We start from the raw sequence: 14091 nt of genomic DNA, 5'->3' as shown, positions 1-14091 counted from the left end.
ATTGTTGTTTAGAGTTCCAACAGGTACAAATAGAAGAAACCCTCTCCTGCCTCAGTTTCCCCACAAAGCATGCTCAGAGAGTCCTGTCTCCCTCTGTCAGCCTTAAGATGTTCCAGAGAATCTGTTTGGACCTTTAAAGACTCAGGAGGGTGGCTTGTTTTGTTTTGAGACTGTCCTTGTTATCTCGTGTTTATCCAGTTTTTCTCAATGTTAAGTTTTAAATCTCTTTTTGTTAAAAATAAACAGGTGAAATGTTGGGGCCCTCCCGCCTGCTGTCTGGTCCTGGGAGAGGGGCCCTGGGGGGAGGCACGGGGGTTCCCTGCCCCTGGTCAGCCTCGTTCCCCATTGGTTGTTTTGTGTTCCCCTGTGCGGGCAAGGACCCTCGGGTCCCGTGATTGCCTCAGTTCCTCGGCAGAGCCCCAGCCATGCGGCTGGGGAAACAAAAAACTCTCTGAAACATCTATCAAGAATCGGTCCATATATATTTCTTTTCCATGGGCCTCGTTGTCTGATACGCGCGTTGCAGTTTCTCCACCATAACCCCACATCCTTGGATGTGTTCATGGCCAGGCTGGATTGGGGTCTGAACAGCCTGATCTAGTGGGAGGTGTCCCTGCCCATGTCAGGAGGGTTGGAACTAAATGATCTTTAAGGTCTCTTCCAACCCAATCCATTCTGTGATTCGGTGAACTGGGGTTTATTTTTCTCTATTCAAAGTGACAGAAAAAAAAAAAAAAAAAAAAAAAAAAAGACTTTCTAGTCATTCAGGTTCTATTATGTTATTAAAAATAAAACTGATTTTATAGGTAATTTTTTTTTATGTTCCTAGTAAACTCCAGTGATTAATGATAAAAAGGAAAGTTCTGAGCTGTGGGCAACTCAAATAAGTTTTAATTGGCTGGTTTTGTTTTAGAGTACTTGGAACTGCCATTTATTTTTACATTGCTGTCTTCATCCTGATTCATACTTAGAGAACGCATAATATAAAAACTCTTCAGGTTTGGAATATTATCAAGAAGAAGATAAATCCTCACTATCGCACTTTAAAATGATTTTATGAGCTTAAGTAAATGAGACTGTATATTGTGTTGTCAAAAATCTTCATTCCACTGCAATAAATACATTGTATACTTCACAAATGTCCACAAAATAGTATTTTAAAAGCTATAGTAATCTGACTATGGAACAGTTGCTCATCATGTGATTTATGCCTAATAACAGTAACAAGGCTGTGCAACCCCATTCATTAGAGAGTAATACACAACTGAAAACAGTCATTAAGCCTCTTGAGCTATTGTTCTTTCATCCTTGTCTATAGTAGAACAATGAGCAAATTATCTGATCAAAACTATCTGGTTAGAAGCAGTCTGTTATAATCTAATTCACTGTTTAAAAAGTCAACACATAGGAAATCAGAGATACAGCAGTTACCTGTATCACATCAGCAGAACACAGATATGTCAGTCTGGTCTGCTGGTATGAGACACATCCCAGCCACAGCTCACAGAACCACAGAACCTTAGAATGGTTCGGGTTGGAAGGGACCTTAAAGGTTATCTAGTTTCATCCTTCCTGCCATGGGCAGGGACACCTTCCACTAGAGCAGGCTGCCCAAAGCCCCATCCAGTGTGGCCTTGAACAGTTTCAGGGATGGAGCATCTACAACTTCTCAACCTCTCACCTCAGGCTCAACCTCTTACAATCCCAATTCAATCTGTGGCATCTTGTTCAAGCAATGCCTTTACACTAAAGGAGAACTGAAGCAAAGTACTAAGTCAAAACACAAAACCTGAGGAAAATAGATTCTACAGGTTCATCTTCCTTTCTGACACTGTGCTCTTTGCACAATATTTGACAAACTTAAGATCTCTTGGTCATTTGGGAAACAAGACCTTGATGGAGTTAAAGGAAGCTGAACAAATCTGAACACTGTATTTTGCTTCAAGACCAAAGGAGCTCCCTCCCTCTCAGGCCTCTTTATCCCACGGTCTGATAAGATTGGGCACTAAGTAAATTGCCAGAAAGACCTTTGCTTCCCTTCACCTGCTCTAAATATTAGAGGATATTGACCTCCAGCCCTGTTTTACTTGAAGGAGTTCTTAATTATTTTCTTGTCATTATGAATCAGATATCATAAATCACACCTAGACCCATGGCAGCTGGTATTACAGGGCTGCACAGCCAAACCAGATGATGCTGCAAAGGAAAAATCCAGTGGAGCCTTATCCAGCACTGACTCCTGTGTGCCTCCTCCTGTGGGAACCCAGAGTGCAGAGAATACTTCTCTGCCTGTTTTGAAGAATTTTACCACCCTGAACAACACTGGTTTTGACCTCTGCCCTTGGAAACCACATTATAAACTATGCTCATGCACAGAGGCCATGGATGAATCCAGCTGCTCTGAATGCTTTACAAATAATCAAAGAGGAAAAATGTAAATGCTTTTAGTTCCTTTTAGACTAAAGAGGACAAACAACCAAGGAGAACACAATTTGCACTTTCCGCATTACAGATGGGGAATAGAGAGATCAACACTAATCCAAATTCTTAACCTCTTTCCCAAAAGCTTGTTACTTTTTGATCCAACCCCCAGGAAGAGGCCTGTCAGAGTTTGGCTCCAAACCCCAATCTCCAGAGTCTCAGCCCAGGACCAAAAACCTTGAAATTAAATGATCCTCTCCACTTCTCCCACCCAATCAGCAAATTGTATGAGAGAACTCAGCAGAGGAACCTCCTCTGCCTTTCCACAGATATTCCTGTGCCCATTACCTGATCAGAGGCTGGTGTAAAGCCACCAGGGACGCATGCACCGTGACGGAGACCACGGACAGGTGGAAATAGTCAAACATGACAGGAACATGGTGGTGCAGCCCTCTGCGGGGGTGGAAGTGCAGACACAGCGTGCGGCTGCTGATCACGGGGATCGCTGGGACATCCCTCAGCCTGCAAGGGAAAGGGGTTTACCGGGGTTAGGGAAAGGCTGAGCTGTCACAGCCTGTAAGGTGCTACAGGCAGCAGACAGAGACAGCTTGAGGTGAGATTTTATCACTCCCTACCTTCATACGGGTTAACATAACTGAAGAGCATCTTGTGCTGTACTTGTGCCAAACAGAAATATTAATGCTAATATAGATATAATTAATATAAATAGAAATACAAAAAATGAAGAATATATGTAGAGTTATATATTAATGTATGGTATAAAAGAAAAACAGATGTGACACAATTCTGGTTTTCCCTCGTGGTTGCCCTTGATGTCCAGCTATGCACTAGTAGGGACATCAAGATCTAAATAGCAGAAGGGAATGCATTTAGCAAACAGTTCAGATTATTTGAGTGAGGGACAGCACACTGCTTGTGATTTTCCAACAATCAGCTGAAGCAATCTGTGAGAGTTAGAAGCAGTCCTGTATCAGACACAGCTGAAAACATTCAGAATACCTTTCCAGATTGTCAATCTGAAAAAACTTTTTGGAAGAGGTCAAAACTCAAGAGAGAAAGTGAAGCAACTAAGAGAAACAGTACATGTTGGATTAGCTTCTCCATTTTTTTTCTTTTTTTTTTAGTAAATAAAAGTCAAGACTTTAATTTAAAGTTTGTTTATAACTGTTCCAGAATAACCATCCTAGTGTGCAGTCAACCACATGACATCTGAGTCATCTGTAAGACAGGAGACTGAGCTGTAAAGCTGGAGCATGCCTAACCACATCCTCCCAAGGCAAGTGAAACTTCTAAAGAGGAATTATTTTACAGCATTAAAGATACTTCTGAAGCCTTTTTTTTTCCAAAACTAAGAAAACCTAAGAAGAGATGGTTGAGTGGTGCATGGTTAGCCCCAAGAAATGTTTCAATTATATTTGCAGAATATAATTTTCTAAAAGTCACTACTTTAGTTTATAGTAAGTCACACTAATCTTTCAGGTGATAATAGAAATTAAGTGTATGGGTTAGAGCACAATTTAATAACTTAAATGTTTCAGTTCTTTTTATTCTTGGCTGTAACTTAATGTTTGTTTTTTCTTTCTTCAAGACCCATAAGACAGTCAAGTACCCCTCATCTGAGAGAACAAGTTTTCTCTTTTTGTATCTTGAAGATAACAGAAAGATGTTCTTGAAATTTGTTTAGGTGCTCTGTGGGTATGAATAAAATCCCATGGGGACAGTCTCAGCATGAAACACAGCTCAGATGCTTTCTCTGCACGCTCTACCACTCCCCATAAATGCTGCTCCAGTCATTGGAACACTTTTTCCTGATTCAGGGAGGCTAAATAACATCTGGGATCACACTTTCTGCTGTGTCTCAGGAAGGGATGCTACTCCCACTTCACCTGAGATCACAGAACCAAATTCAGCTAGAGGGAATCAAATTCAATGGGAAAACTCTTTCCTCCTAAAACATAGAGGCAGCTCCGGTTCTTAGTAGAAGAAGAGTACTTATCATGTTCATACTCCTGTCTTCACCTAGAAAATACTTCATCGCCTCCTGAGATAAATGCATTCCTGAGTCACAGACCCTGACCACATGGAGGTCTATGATGGTATTCCTTTTAACAGCAGCAGAGATAGAGCAACACTTAGAACCTTTGAAAAACTCACACTTCAAGGAGAAAAAATATTTTTCCTTTAAAGAGGAATATGAGATACACTCTTCAAATACAGAGAGGAGAAACAGGGAAACTTCAACACTAAGGCAAAGGGAAGCCTTATTAAAGCTCTCCTTTTTTAAAAAGGACTCATTTCATCAAAGTAATTTTCCAATTGAACGGGTCCCCACATTACCAATTGAGCTTTAAACCAGCACTTACTGTTGTTCACTATCAGTAAAGTGCAGGTCCAGCTTGAGCTGAAAGTCTGCCTCATTCAATGCATCTTCCACCTGCAAAAAGAGAGACAAGGTTACCTTTGTAAGTTGGCACCTACAACACAGAAGGCAAAGCTGGGTGGGTTTGTCTGATAAGAGCAAAGGCAAAACCACACAGCAACAGCAGTATGACAGCACAGAGACAGAAAGAAGCAAATGTGACAGTGAGTCGAGATAATCGCTGAAGGAGTCAGAGGGAACCAGAGCAGTCAGAGGTGTTATCTGCCCCCAGGTGCCCTGACATGTCAAAAAAATCACTCCAGATGAGGAAACAGAGAGCATTAAGCTCTGCATTTGTTGGATACTTGCTCTTTGCACACCAGGAGGGAGAGGAGCATTTCTGTAGCTGCTCTCCCTCCCCGAGTGAGCCTTTGTTTGGGTTGTCTTGTCAGCTGAAAGAAATCAAGGGTTTTCTTGGATGAGAAAGAGCCACAAATCCTTGTGGTTACCTTCCTGTAACTAACACACATTTCAAACTTTACAGCTTAAGACATTCAGAAATGGCTCAAATAATTCTGGAAATTTCTTATCACTCATCATTAATCTTTATGTCCCAGCAAACCAAAGCTTTCCTGCTCCCCGGTCACTCTTTCAGGCCCTTAGCAGATTCATGGAGGTAGTTTGTCATGGATTCTCAGGTAGACCATTTTCCTTCCAAAATTCTAAGGCCTTTGTTGTTTTTAGAACTAAAACAGAAGTTTAACCTGTTGCATGGCTGAGCATGTGGCACAATTCTGCTCATCAAAACTACTGAAGAAATCATGTGTGACTCACTGGAACCTCCATTCTAACTCATCTAACAGGTCCCATCAGTAAAATTGCCCTTCTTTTCTTGTCAATAAAATAGTTTGATTGGATTTTTGGTGCTGGATCTGATAGTTCATTAGCTTCACCTGGAAAGAACTAAATTGGATAACACATCCAAGCTTGGCACAGTTAAAACTGTAATCAATGGAAATAAATAAATTAGAAGGGAAGAGGATTAAGCTGTCCAGCACTTTCTCATTCACTCCTTTGAAATGTCAATTCTTCGCCAAGAAAAATAGGTTTAGTAGAATAAAAAAATAAATTTCTAACAACCTAAATGGAAATATGAGCAAAAAAATACACATTTTATAACCAAAATAGTCTTTTTGTGTGAACGTAAACATATGACAGAATACAACAGGAGGTGCACAGAAATAAAGGTGGAAAAATGAAGGTATCCTCTGTGGATATGGTGTTATAAGTACAACTTATTTTTACCCAATTTTTTCCAGAAAAAGGTGAGGTGAGATGTATGGTTCTGTCTTCTGTCAGTGACAAGCAACAAGAAGAAGCAGAGTACCTGTTCCATCCTGAGGTACCCATTGGAGAAGGGCAATTAATTTCTGTTTGTGCCTGTCTCTTTCCACTGACCATAGATATAGCTTAGAGAAATATCTTGGTCTAGATACACTTGCATTTTAGATGGCTTTAAACAGGCAAGATGAGCTCTGCTTTCCAAAGCTGATCATCATCTTCTTAACAACAGACCACAGACTACACTAAAAATGCACTGAAGGCAACATCAGAGGCATCTACCCTGCTCTGACAGGTAGGATTCATAAAATACGTAACATAAACCGTGTTAAGCCAGGTTTTCCAATGGTGTAACTGCATCGACAATGTACAATATTTTCCTGTTGAAATAAGAAAATTGAGAGCCAAGGATGTGATGTGCTTTGACAAAATCCTGAAAGATGTTAAATTTAATCCCTTCTGAAGTAATGTGGCATTTCTTCTAGCATGGGCACAGGCATAGAGATGTAAGGGGAAAATTCCCACTTCTATTTACTGAAAATGTGCTTTCTCTTTTATGATTGTCTCAAAAAACCTGGAAGCATGCCTTTCATTAAAAAAAAAATTTAAAACTAGAAGATTTTTTCCTTTTTAATGAGTTGTTGTCACTAAAAATCACAGTTTCTGGCAGTGGCAAAGAAACTAATCATTAGTGAAGCTACATTCTGAATTTAAACCAGGAATTCAGTATAGTGCTTCAGACAAAGCAAACCTCCTCCTCCTCCTCCTTCAAATAAAGGGATGAAATTTTGGGTCTGTGCCCAACACTGCTGAGCACATGCAACTGCAACTGAGATCTGAGTGGGTGCTCAAAACAAGTTCCGTAGCTGGTGACACTCTCCCAAAACACCTTGAGGCAATGAGCAGATGCCTGAGAGACCAAGAGATACTCTTCACTGCATGGGGTCATGCAGTAAGGTGCATGAATTGGATATTTTTAATCCCCAAACTGTATTGAAATCAGACTGACCAGAATAGTGCAAAACCCCACCTAAAATCAATCACAGTTCTCACTACAGAGGTAACGTTTTCCCTTTTCTATTGGGGGTGAAAATATTAAGTGAAAATGGGACAGTTAATCAAAAAGTGGATTCTTCATGAGAGAATATCATTACAAGGCTTATGCAGAGGTTGAGACACAGCAGAATTACTTACAGGAACTACTTGGCATGTTACTATACAGCTTTGATACCTGCTGGAGTTTCCTCTGGTTTACTTTTTTCCAGATATTAGAGACATAAGACTCTTTACACAGGAAAACAACAAAATGGTCTTTTCGTAGCTCATACAGAAGAGCAGCTGATACTTCTCTCGTTCCTTGACCTCCTGAATGAAATAATATTGTCCTTAAATGAAATACTGGTTGCTTATTTTAGCATTAATGAGACTGTTATAGTTCTGTCCACAGTTATTCTTTACAGACTGTACAATTTTCCAAGAGTTTGATAGACTATGTGATTTTTTTTTCTCTTGAAAAAGAGTTTTGAATTTTCACATCAAATCCCATAAAAAACTACTCTGAAAAATTTATCTGAAATATAATTAGTGTTTGAATGCCTAGGCTAAGTAGTGTCCTCTCAGATATTCTGTAAAGGGTATTCCAGTGGGGTTTTTTAATACTTCTTTGATCTTTTAGAAAGAAAATCACAATTCATGAAAGAGAAAATAAAGATCCATCCCTGGAAGTGTTCAAGGCCAGGCTGGATGGGGCTTTGAGCAACCTGGTCTCATGTAAGTTGACCCTGCCCATGCCAGAGGGTTGGAACTAGGTGATGTTTAAGATTCTTTCCAACCCAAACCATTCTGTGATTCTATGATCTGTGTTTGTAGAAATACATTCATACTAAACAAGGAATATTTTTCTGTTCTGTAATATTCTATACACCTAAACTCCCACCTTGGGCCTCATAGCATGTGCAAAAATACCCCATATTCATCTCTGAGCACACATAATTTTACAGAAGGTGATGTCAAGAGTTCAGGCTGTTTCCTAAGTTCTGACTATCTTGCCAAAGCCCTGCACTCACAGGGAAATGCATTTTATTAAATGCTGTTCAAAATATGTACAATAGGAAGTATTTGCATATGAAAAGTAAAATTATTTTATACAATAAAAAGTATATACAAAGCAAAGTACTCCAATTTCTGTTGGATTGGCCTGGAATCAAATGCATAATTTCACGTTTGCATGCTAATTTTTTCATCTTTGGGTTAGCTTTTAAGAGCTGTGATAATACTGATAACTGAAGCTTCCTGCATCCTTTTGATGTATCTCCCTAATACTTAACCATTTGGCCAGAGTGTCATACTGAATGATCTGAATGTCCCCGCTCACTTAAATTTCTCTGGAAAATACGCAATCTAATATACTGTCATATTCCAGCCTGCCTCATTCTGTCCTCTCCCTGCTAAATTTTCCCTGAACAGGGCCAGCAAGAAAGAAGCCAGACAAGTTACCTGTTCCAATGTTTGATGAAAGAGGCAAAGCTTCTTCTCTGATAAAAAAGAAAGAAAAAGCTTATGAAAATAAATTAGAGTTCTTTGTAGCAACAAAGGCTGCCCCAGCCCTGCAATATGGTTTCCCTTGAATTCAAAAAATTTTGTATGCTGGGATAATATAGAAAAAGGCATCCAATAAATCAGAGAGTTTTAAACCACCATTTATATGGTGAAAAGTATGTTCAGTGCCACTTCAAAGCAAATAATAGCACTTCCTTACATTTAATTCCTAACAAAAAAAAAAAGAGATGTATTTACATATTTAAGCTTATCTGGAGCTTATGCTAGAGGAGGAAGGGCAGAATAAAAAAAAAAAATAGCAAATTACCTAATTTGGACATTAACATTTGTTTTGCTGTTTGGTTGTCTTTGTCTATTTGGGTTTTTTTGTCTATCTCAGCAAAACATCTCATCAGAAAAACCACCTGAGCACCAGGAGGAACAATGCTCCCTTAATATAATATTGGATAATTCCAGCTCTCACAGCAGAAACTGCATGGACTGTATGAACTCGATACTTCCATTACCCAGACTAACTCTTTTGTCTATTTATCATAACTTCTTCCATCCACAGAAAAAAACAGTGAACAGAACCTTCACCCTGAACCAAGAAAAATCACCATAGCACACAAGAGGCACAAAAAAGGATTCACATCTGTTGTGTGCTAAATAAATTAGGAGTTATGAACGTAGATGATACTTAAAACACTTTAAAAATCTCTAGGTGTCTTGCCAACACCACATTGCAAGGATTTCATCCAACATAGGAGATTATGCGACAAAGATATAAAGCTGTCACTGAATTGTTGTGGATATAGTAGTGGCACACTTCGGTCTCTCCCACATTTATATCAGATTTGCAAAGCTGTGGAGGACAAGACATCAAGGCAGAAAAAAGAAGCCTAAGAGCATTAAACAGAAGTGAATTGTGCTAATCTGCTCAATACAAACAAATTTTTACAGATCTTTATTTTTGTATTTGATTCTTTAGAGTGCCTTCAGCAACTCACCTGGAACAACAAACCTGTTTATCCTCTTATTCTACATCCATGAAAACCCAAAGCTATTGCATCATACAAAGAAAGCTGACTTTCTATGTGCAAAACCTCTCTGTAAGTACAGAATTGGGCAGCTGTCCTCTTCCCAAGGGATCTCCTATGGAAAGCCAAGTGGTGCTGCACGCAGCACATCAAGAGTCACAAGGACTTTTAGCTGTGACGAATCTTGTGGGCTGTTTTTTATTTTCCATTTTGTGAGTGTACAAATTTCCCAAATAATAATGCAAAAATCATCAGAAATCATCCCTGCTCAACACAGTGGAAACTGCTGTAATTTGAGGGGAGGAGTATTTAGTCAGAAATATTCCATAGAGGAAGGATAGAATTAATATTGGATAAAGCATGCTGGGACATTTTCCTAACAAATATTGATAGACTTGCATTTAGTAATTTTTCATGTAAGCACAAACCAACAATTCTAGGGAGGAATAAATCAATGACACTATCTTAAAAAAAAATCAAACCAAACCAAACCAGCAAAAAGAAAGTGGGAGAGAAAAGGAAGCATGTTAAGCTTAAATTAGGTTCTCAAGCTGTTTTAATCTAGATCTATATATAACACATATATATATGCTTTGAAATAGGGCAAAAAAAATTTTAAATCACATCATGATCAAGTATAAAGTTATACAAAGGACAGGTGAGTATCTCTGGCTCTAAGTTCAACACACAGCACATGATACACTCTGGCTGTGTAACTCGTAGGGTCTCTTTTTGATGGCAAGATGACTTTTCAAAGATGCTGACATTGTGTTTCTTGTCACCACTGAGAGCAAGTACCAATGCCATACATTTTGTACCAGTCCTTGGGCAGGCAAAGCCTGGCGATGGCACACTGGACACACCTGAATGCCATTCTACTGTGATACTTTCTCCCCTTCCTATTTAAGATTTCAGTAAAACAGTGCTCTCTGTGAAACAAAATTGCTCCACCCGTGTAGCTCCTGGGAACAGGAATTATAGCTGGAAGACATTGGTTTCACATCAGTAAGATTAAACTAAAGGTGCTCTACAAGATGGGTGTCTCAGATCTTGTTCTTATCTTGTGGGGGTGCTCCTATTGGCTGAAGGAGTGGACGGAAAAAGGGGAGAAGAGTCTCGGGATGGACCTATTGTAGCTGAGGTACCACAGAAAGCAAAGGGGTTGTATACGGACTTTAAAGAAGGGAGAGCTCCCCAGCAGCTCTCCCATGGACTCCTGCAGTCAGGAGCACCAAGGACAAAGTCCAGGAAACCTCTGAGGGGTGGAAAGGGACTGGGTAGCTGTAGAAAATTTCAGTCACAAGAGAGAGAATGAGAAAAAAAGTAATAATAATGGATGGCAATAGTAGCTGGTCCTAGAAAGAAGCAGCAGACTCCCAGTTTTCTCAGGTGGGGCTGATCGGCACAGCTGTATAAAATGAGTGATCCAGTGCACAAAGGACAAATTATGTTCGAGACACTTGAGTTTCTGATATACTGATTTACCAGTGTATGTCAACATCTTATTCCACTAGAAAGCCAAGGTGATGCCTTAGGTTTTTAACTTTTATATTTTTCAAATCCTGTACTGCCTAGTGTGTAACTTTGAATTTTCATGTGGCCTGTTAGCTACTGTTCTCTCATGCTTGTTAGACATAACAAACCCTCTCTAGGCTTGCTCTTCAAGGACACCAGGCCCCAAAATGTGTAAACTAAAAGCCTCTGAAGAGGAGGGACAAACTTGGGGTAATTACATCATTAACTGAGGTTATAATTGGAGAATTAACCCTGATATGTAAATGGATCAAACTTACAAAAGTGTGAAGAACCCGTGACCCAGGGTCCATCTTGGGTGTAGCCTTTTGACTGCCCAGGGTGTACCTTTGAAGGCCCTTCAAATAAATACCTACTTTTATGCTCTTATTTTTGTCTAGTTCTGTTTTTAGATGGCCACCTCAAGGCATCATTTTTTTGGCACCCCAGATGGGACGACAAGGCTTCTGGAAATCTTCTGGACTGAGAAAGATCTGGCTCAGCTCCTCATAAGCAGGCACGATGCAGAGGGTCTATCTGACCTCATGCAGAGGTTTATAGTGTCAGCATTTACAAACAAATAAATCACAGGTACTGATGGGTACAGGACAGTCAATCTCCTTCTAATGCAGCTGCTGCTGCATTAGTCAGATAAATCATGTTGTTCCCTCCACCAGCTGCCTTCATTAGACCTCTGACAGCACATGGAGCTCTTCACAACTTCTGAAATGGCCATACCTGTGCAATGCACACCTGAAGTTAAGTAAGAGGAATCCCAACCCTGCTGGTTTTTATGTGCATCCCAAAACAACTCACCCTTTCACCATCCAGAAGCAGGTGCACTCTGAAGTTCATCGACTCATTAAGAATGATCTCTTCATTTCTGTACAAAATCTGAAATATTCTGCTGTAAACGTTGTTTTCATGAACGCAGGCCGAGCAAAGGCTGGAATCACCTGCACAAAACACAGACAGACTCCTGGTGTAATTTCAGCAGGGAGATTAATTTTTATCCTATGACTTCATTCCAGGGTTACCTAGGTAGTACTTGTAATAAACACTTGCATTCTCAATAATTAATGGTAGTAGAGCAGACTGTTATTGTGGGTTGCAGGTTCACAGACATATATTTAAAGAAAACAAATGTTAAACTGTAGGCAGGGTGGATTCCAAAATGAGAATACTTGATCCTGTGACAGCTCTTATCCTATTAACTTTCTTTCTAATAAAAGCTAAAGCATCAAATGCTTAACTCAGTGCACCCAGCACCATGGGGACTGTGGGTGTTCACCTGTGAAACTTCATCTTTTATCTGCAATGGGCATCTTTCAGAAGAGGGAGTTTTCTTGTCATCTCTCTTCTCCCAGAAGTTACTACCTGGGAGGGGGGACCATAATCAATAGCAGCTCTTGAATGTAGAAACTGGAAGTGCAGAGACATCTTGTTAAAATACAGAAACATAAAAACATAGTCTTTGTTTTCAAGATGCCTTTGTAATCCTTCAGGTCCTTGGCACATGTGAGAGATGCCAATTTGGTCCACAAAACTGAGATAAATCTGAGGAACTCAAGAACCAAAACCCTGTAGCTTCTCCACATCAAATTCAGCCAATAGCTTCACCTGTGTGCTGATGTATCACATCATCACAAATAAACATCAAATAAACTCAGATGGGATTTAGCCTTCCTAACTTCCAGGTGCCTCCAGTGTATGTATTTTATTTTGGTTACAATGTGGAATTTAGGATATCATTAAAAAAAAAAATAAGTTCATGCTTTATACTGAGCCAAATTTTTGCTTCAAGTCTACTGCTTGTTGAGCAATTCCCCTTTCAGTAAAACTGTGACTTGCTGAGTTGTACAAACCCACATTGGAGGCAACAATTTGTACTACAGTGAATCCCTTCCAGAGGAGCCTGCAATGATGGTGTGACTTTTAAATGAACAACTGGGCACCAGAGCTAGGCACTTCCAAGGTGTGTCTTGGCTGGTAATCAGAATCCCCTGCTAATTCTACTTTTGTAACCCCAGAGCAACAAAGGTCTGAAACATTTACTTAGAGCTGGTTTTGTCCCTTTCCTGTAGGAATCTGAGTTTTTGAAATATAATCCTTTAGCAAAAGGTATTTTCAAACTCTCCTGACAAGGGGTGCTTAAAAAAAGGTGTACCTGAACCAGTCCTTCAGAGAGAGACAGATCTGTGATCATCATCAGGAAGTCAGAAGGCACATGCTTTTTAGAAAGTATAGTTTTTCAGAAGGTACTTCTGGGAATTTTCCCCTTTGAAGAATTGTTTTGGATCCACCAGCTGTGGTGAGATAAAAGTCCAGGGGCTGCTGGTTTGTCAGGAGTTTCAAATCAGGACAAGTCTATTCTGCTGAGGTTTGTACATAATTTGCAGTCATAGGTCAGTGAGTCAAAACTGACAGAGGATTAAATATTTTATGAGATAAATTTTGGTTAGAGGCAATAAAAATAGAAGAATAGAAAGGACTTCAAAACAACCAAAAAACCCAAAGAAAAAGGTACTGAAGACAAGTATACAAGTGAATGGAGTTTTGCCATTATAATGATTAATTTTGTGGTGCCAGTCTGCTGGAACTGGAACAGCATGGACACAGAAATATCTCAAAAAAGACAAACAAACAAACAAACAAACACATAATATGGGGCAAAATTGACTAAATGCCAATAAGACCAATAGGACTTGAGCTAATTAATTAGCAGAAGCATAGTGATGTCATCCAGGCTATATTAAAATAATTTTCCTATTACTGACTTTTATCAAGCACACCCAGGAGCAGCCCAAGTATTTCTTCCTGCTATTGCTCTTCCCATCACCCATCCTGCACAATAGTTAT

At 39.6% G+C, this 14091-nt stretch overlaps 1 protein-coding gene across 8 annotated transcripts in view; it reads right to left on the bottom strand.

Moving 5' to 3' along the window:
* FAM135B (family with sequence similarity 135 member B) overlaps positions 1-14091 on the bottom strand; it is a 271906-nt gene that overhangs the window by 62521 nt on the left and 195294 nt on the right. For all 8 annotated transcript variants that reach the window (XM_017746687.1, XM_017746686.1, XM_017746688.1 and 5 more), the window contains 3 exons: positions 12049-12188; positions 4806-4876; positions 2770-2943 (listed from right to left, as the gene is read on the bottom strand). In XM_017746687.1, the coding sequence (XP_017602176.1) occupies positions 2770-2943; positions 4806-4876; positions 12049-12188 (385 nt within the window). The remainder of the gene's footprint in view (positions 1-2769; positions 2944-4805; positions 4877-12048; positions 12189-14091) is intronic.

This window comes from Corvus brachyrhynchos, unplaced genomic scaffold (assembly GCF_000691975.1).
Source record: "Corvus brachyrhynchos isolate BGI_N302 unplaced genomic scaffold, ASM69197v1 scaffold89, whole genome shotgun sequence".
NCBI classification, from domain to species: Eukaryota; Metazoa; Chordata; class Aves; order Passeriformes; family Corvidae; genus Corvus; species Corvus brachyrhynchos.
The sequence above is the reverse complement of the archived record's forward strand: the minus strand, read 5'-3'. Positions and strand labels throughout refer to the sequence as shown.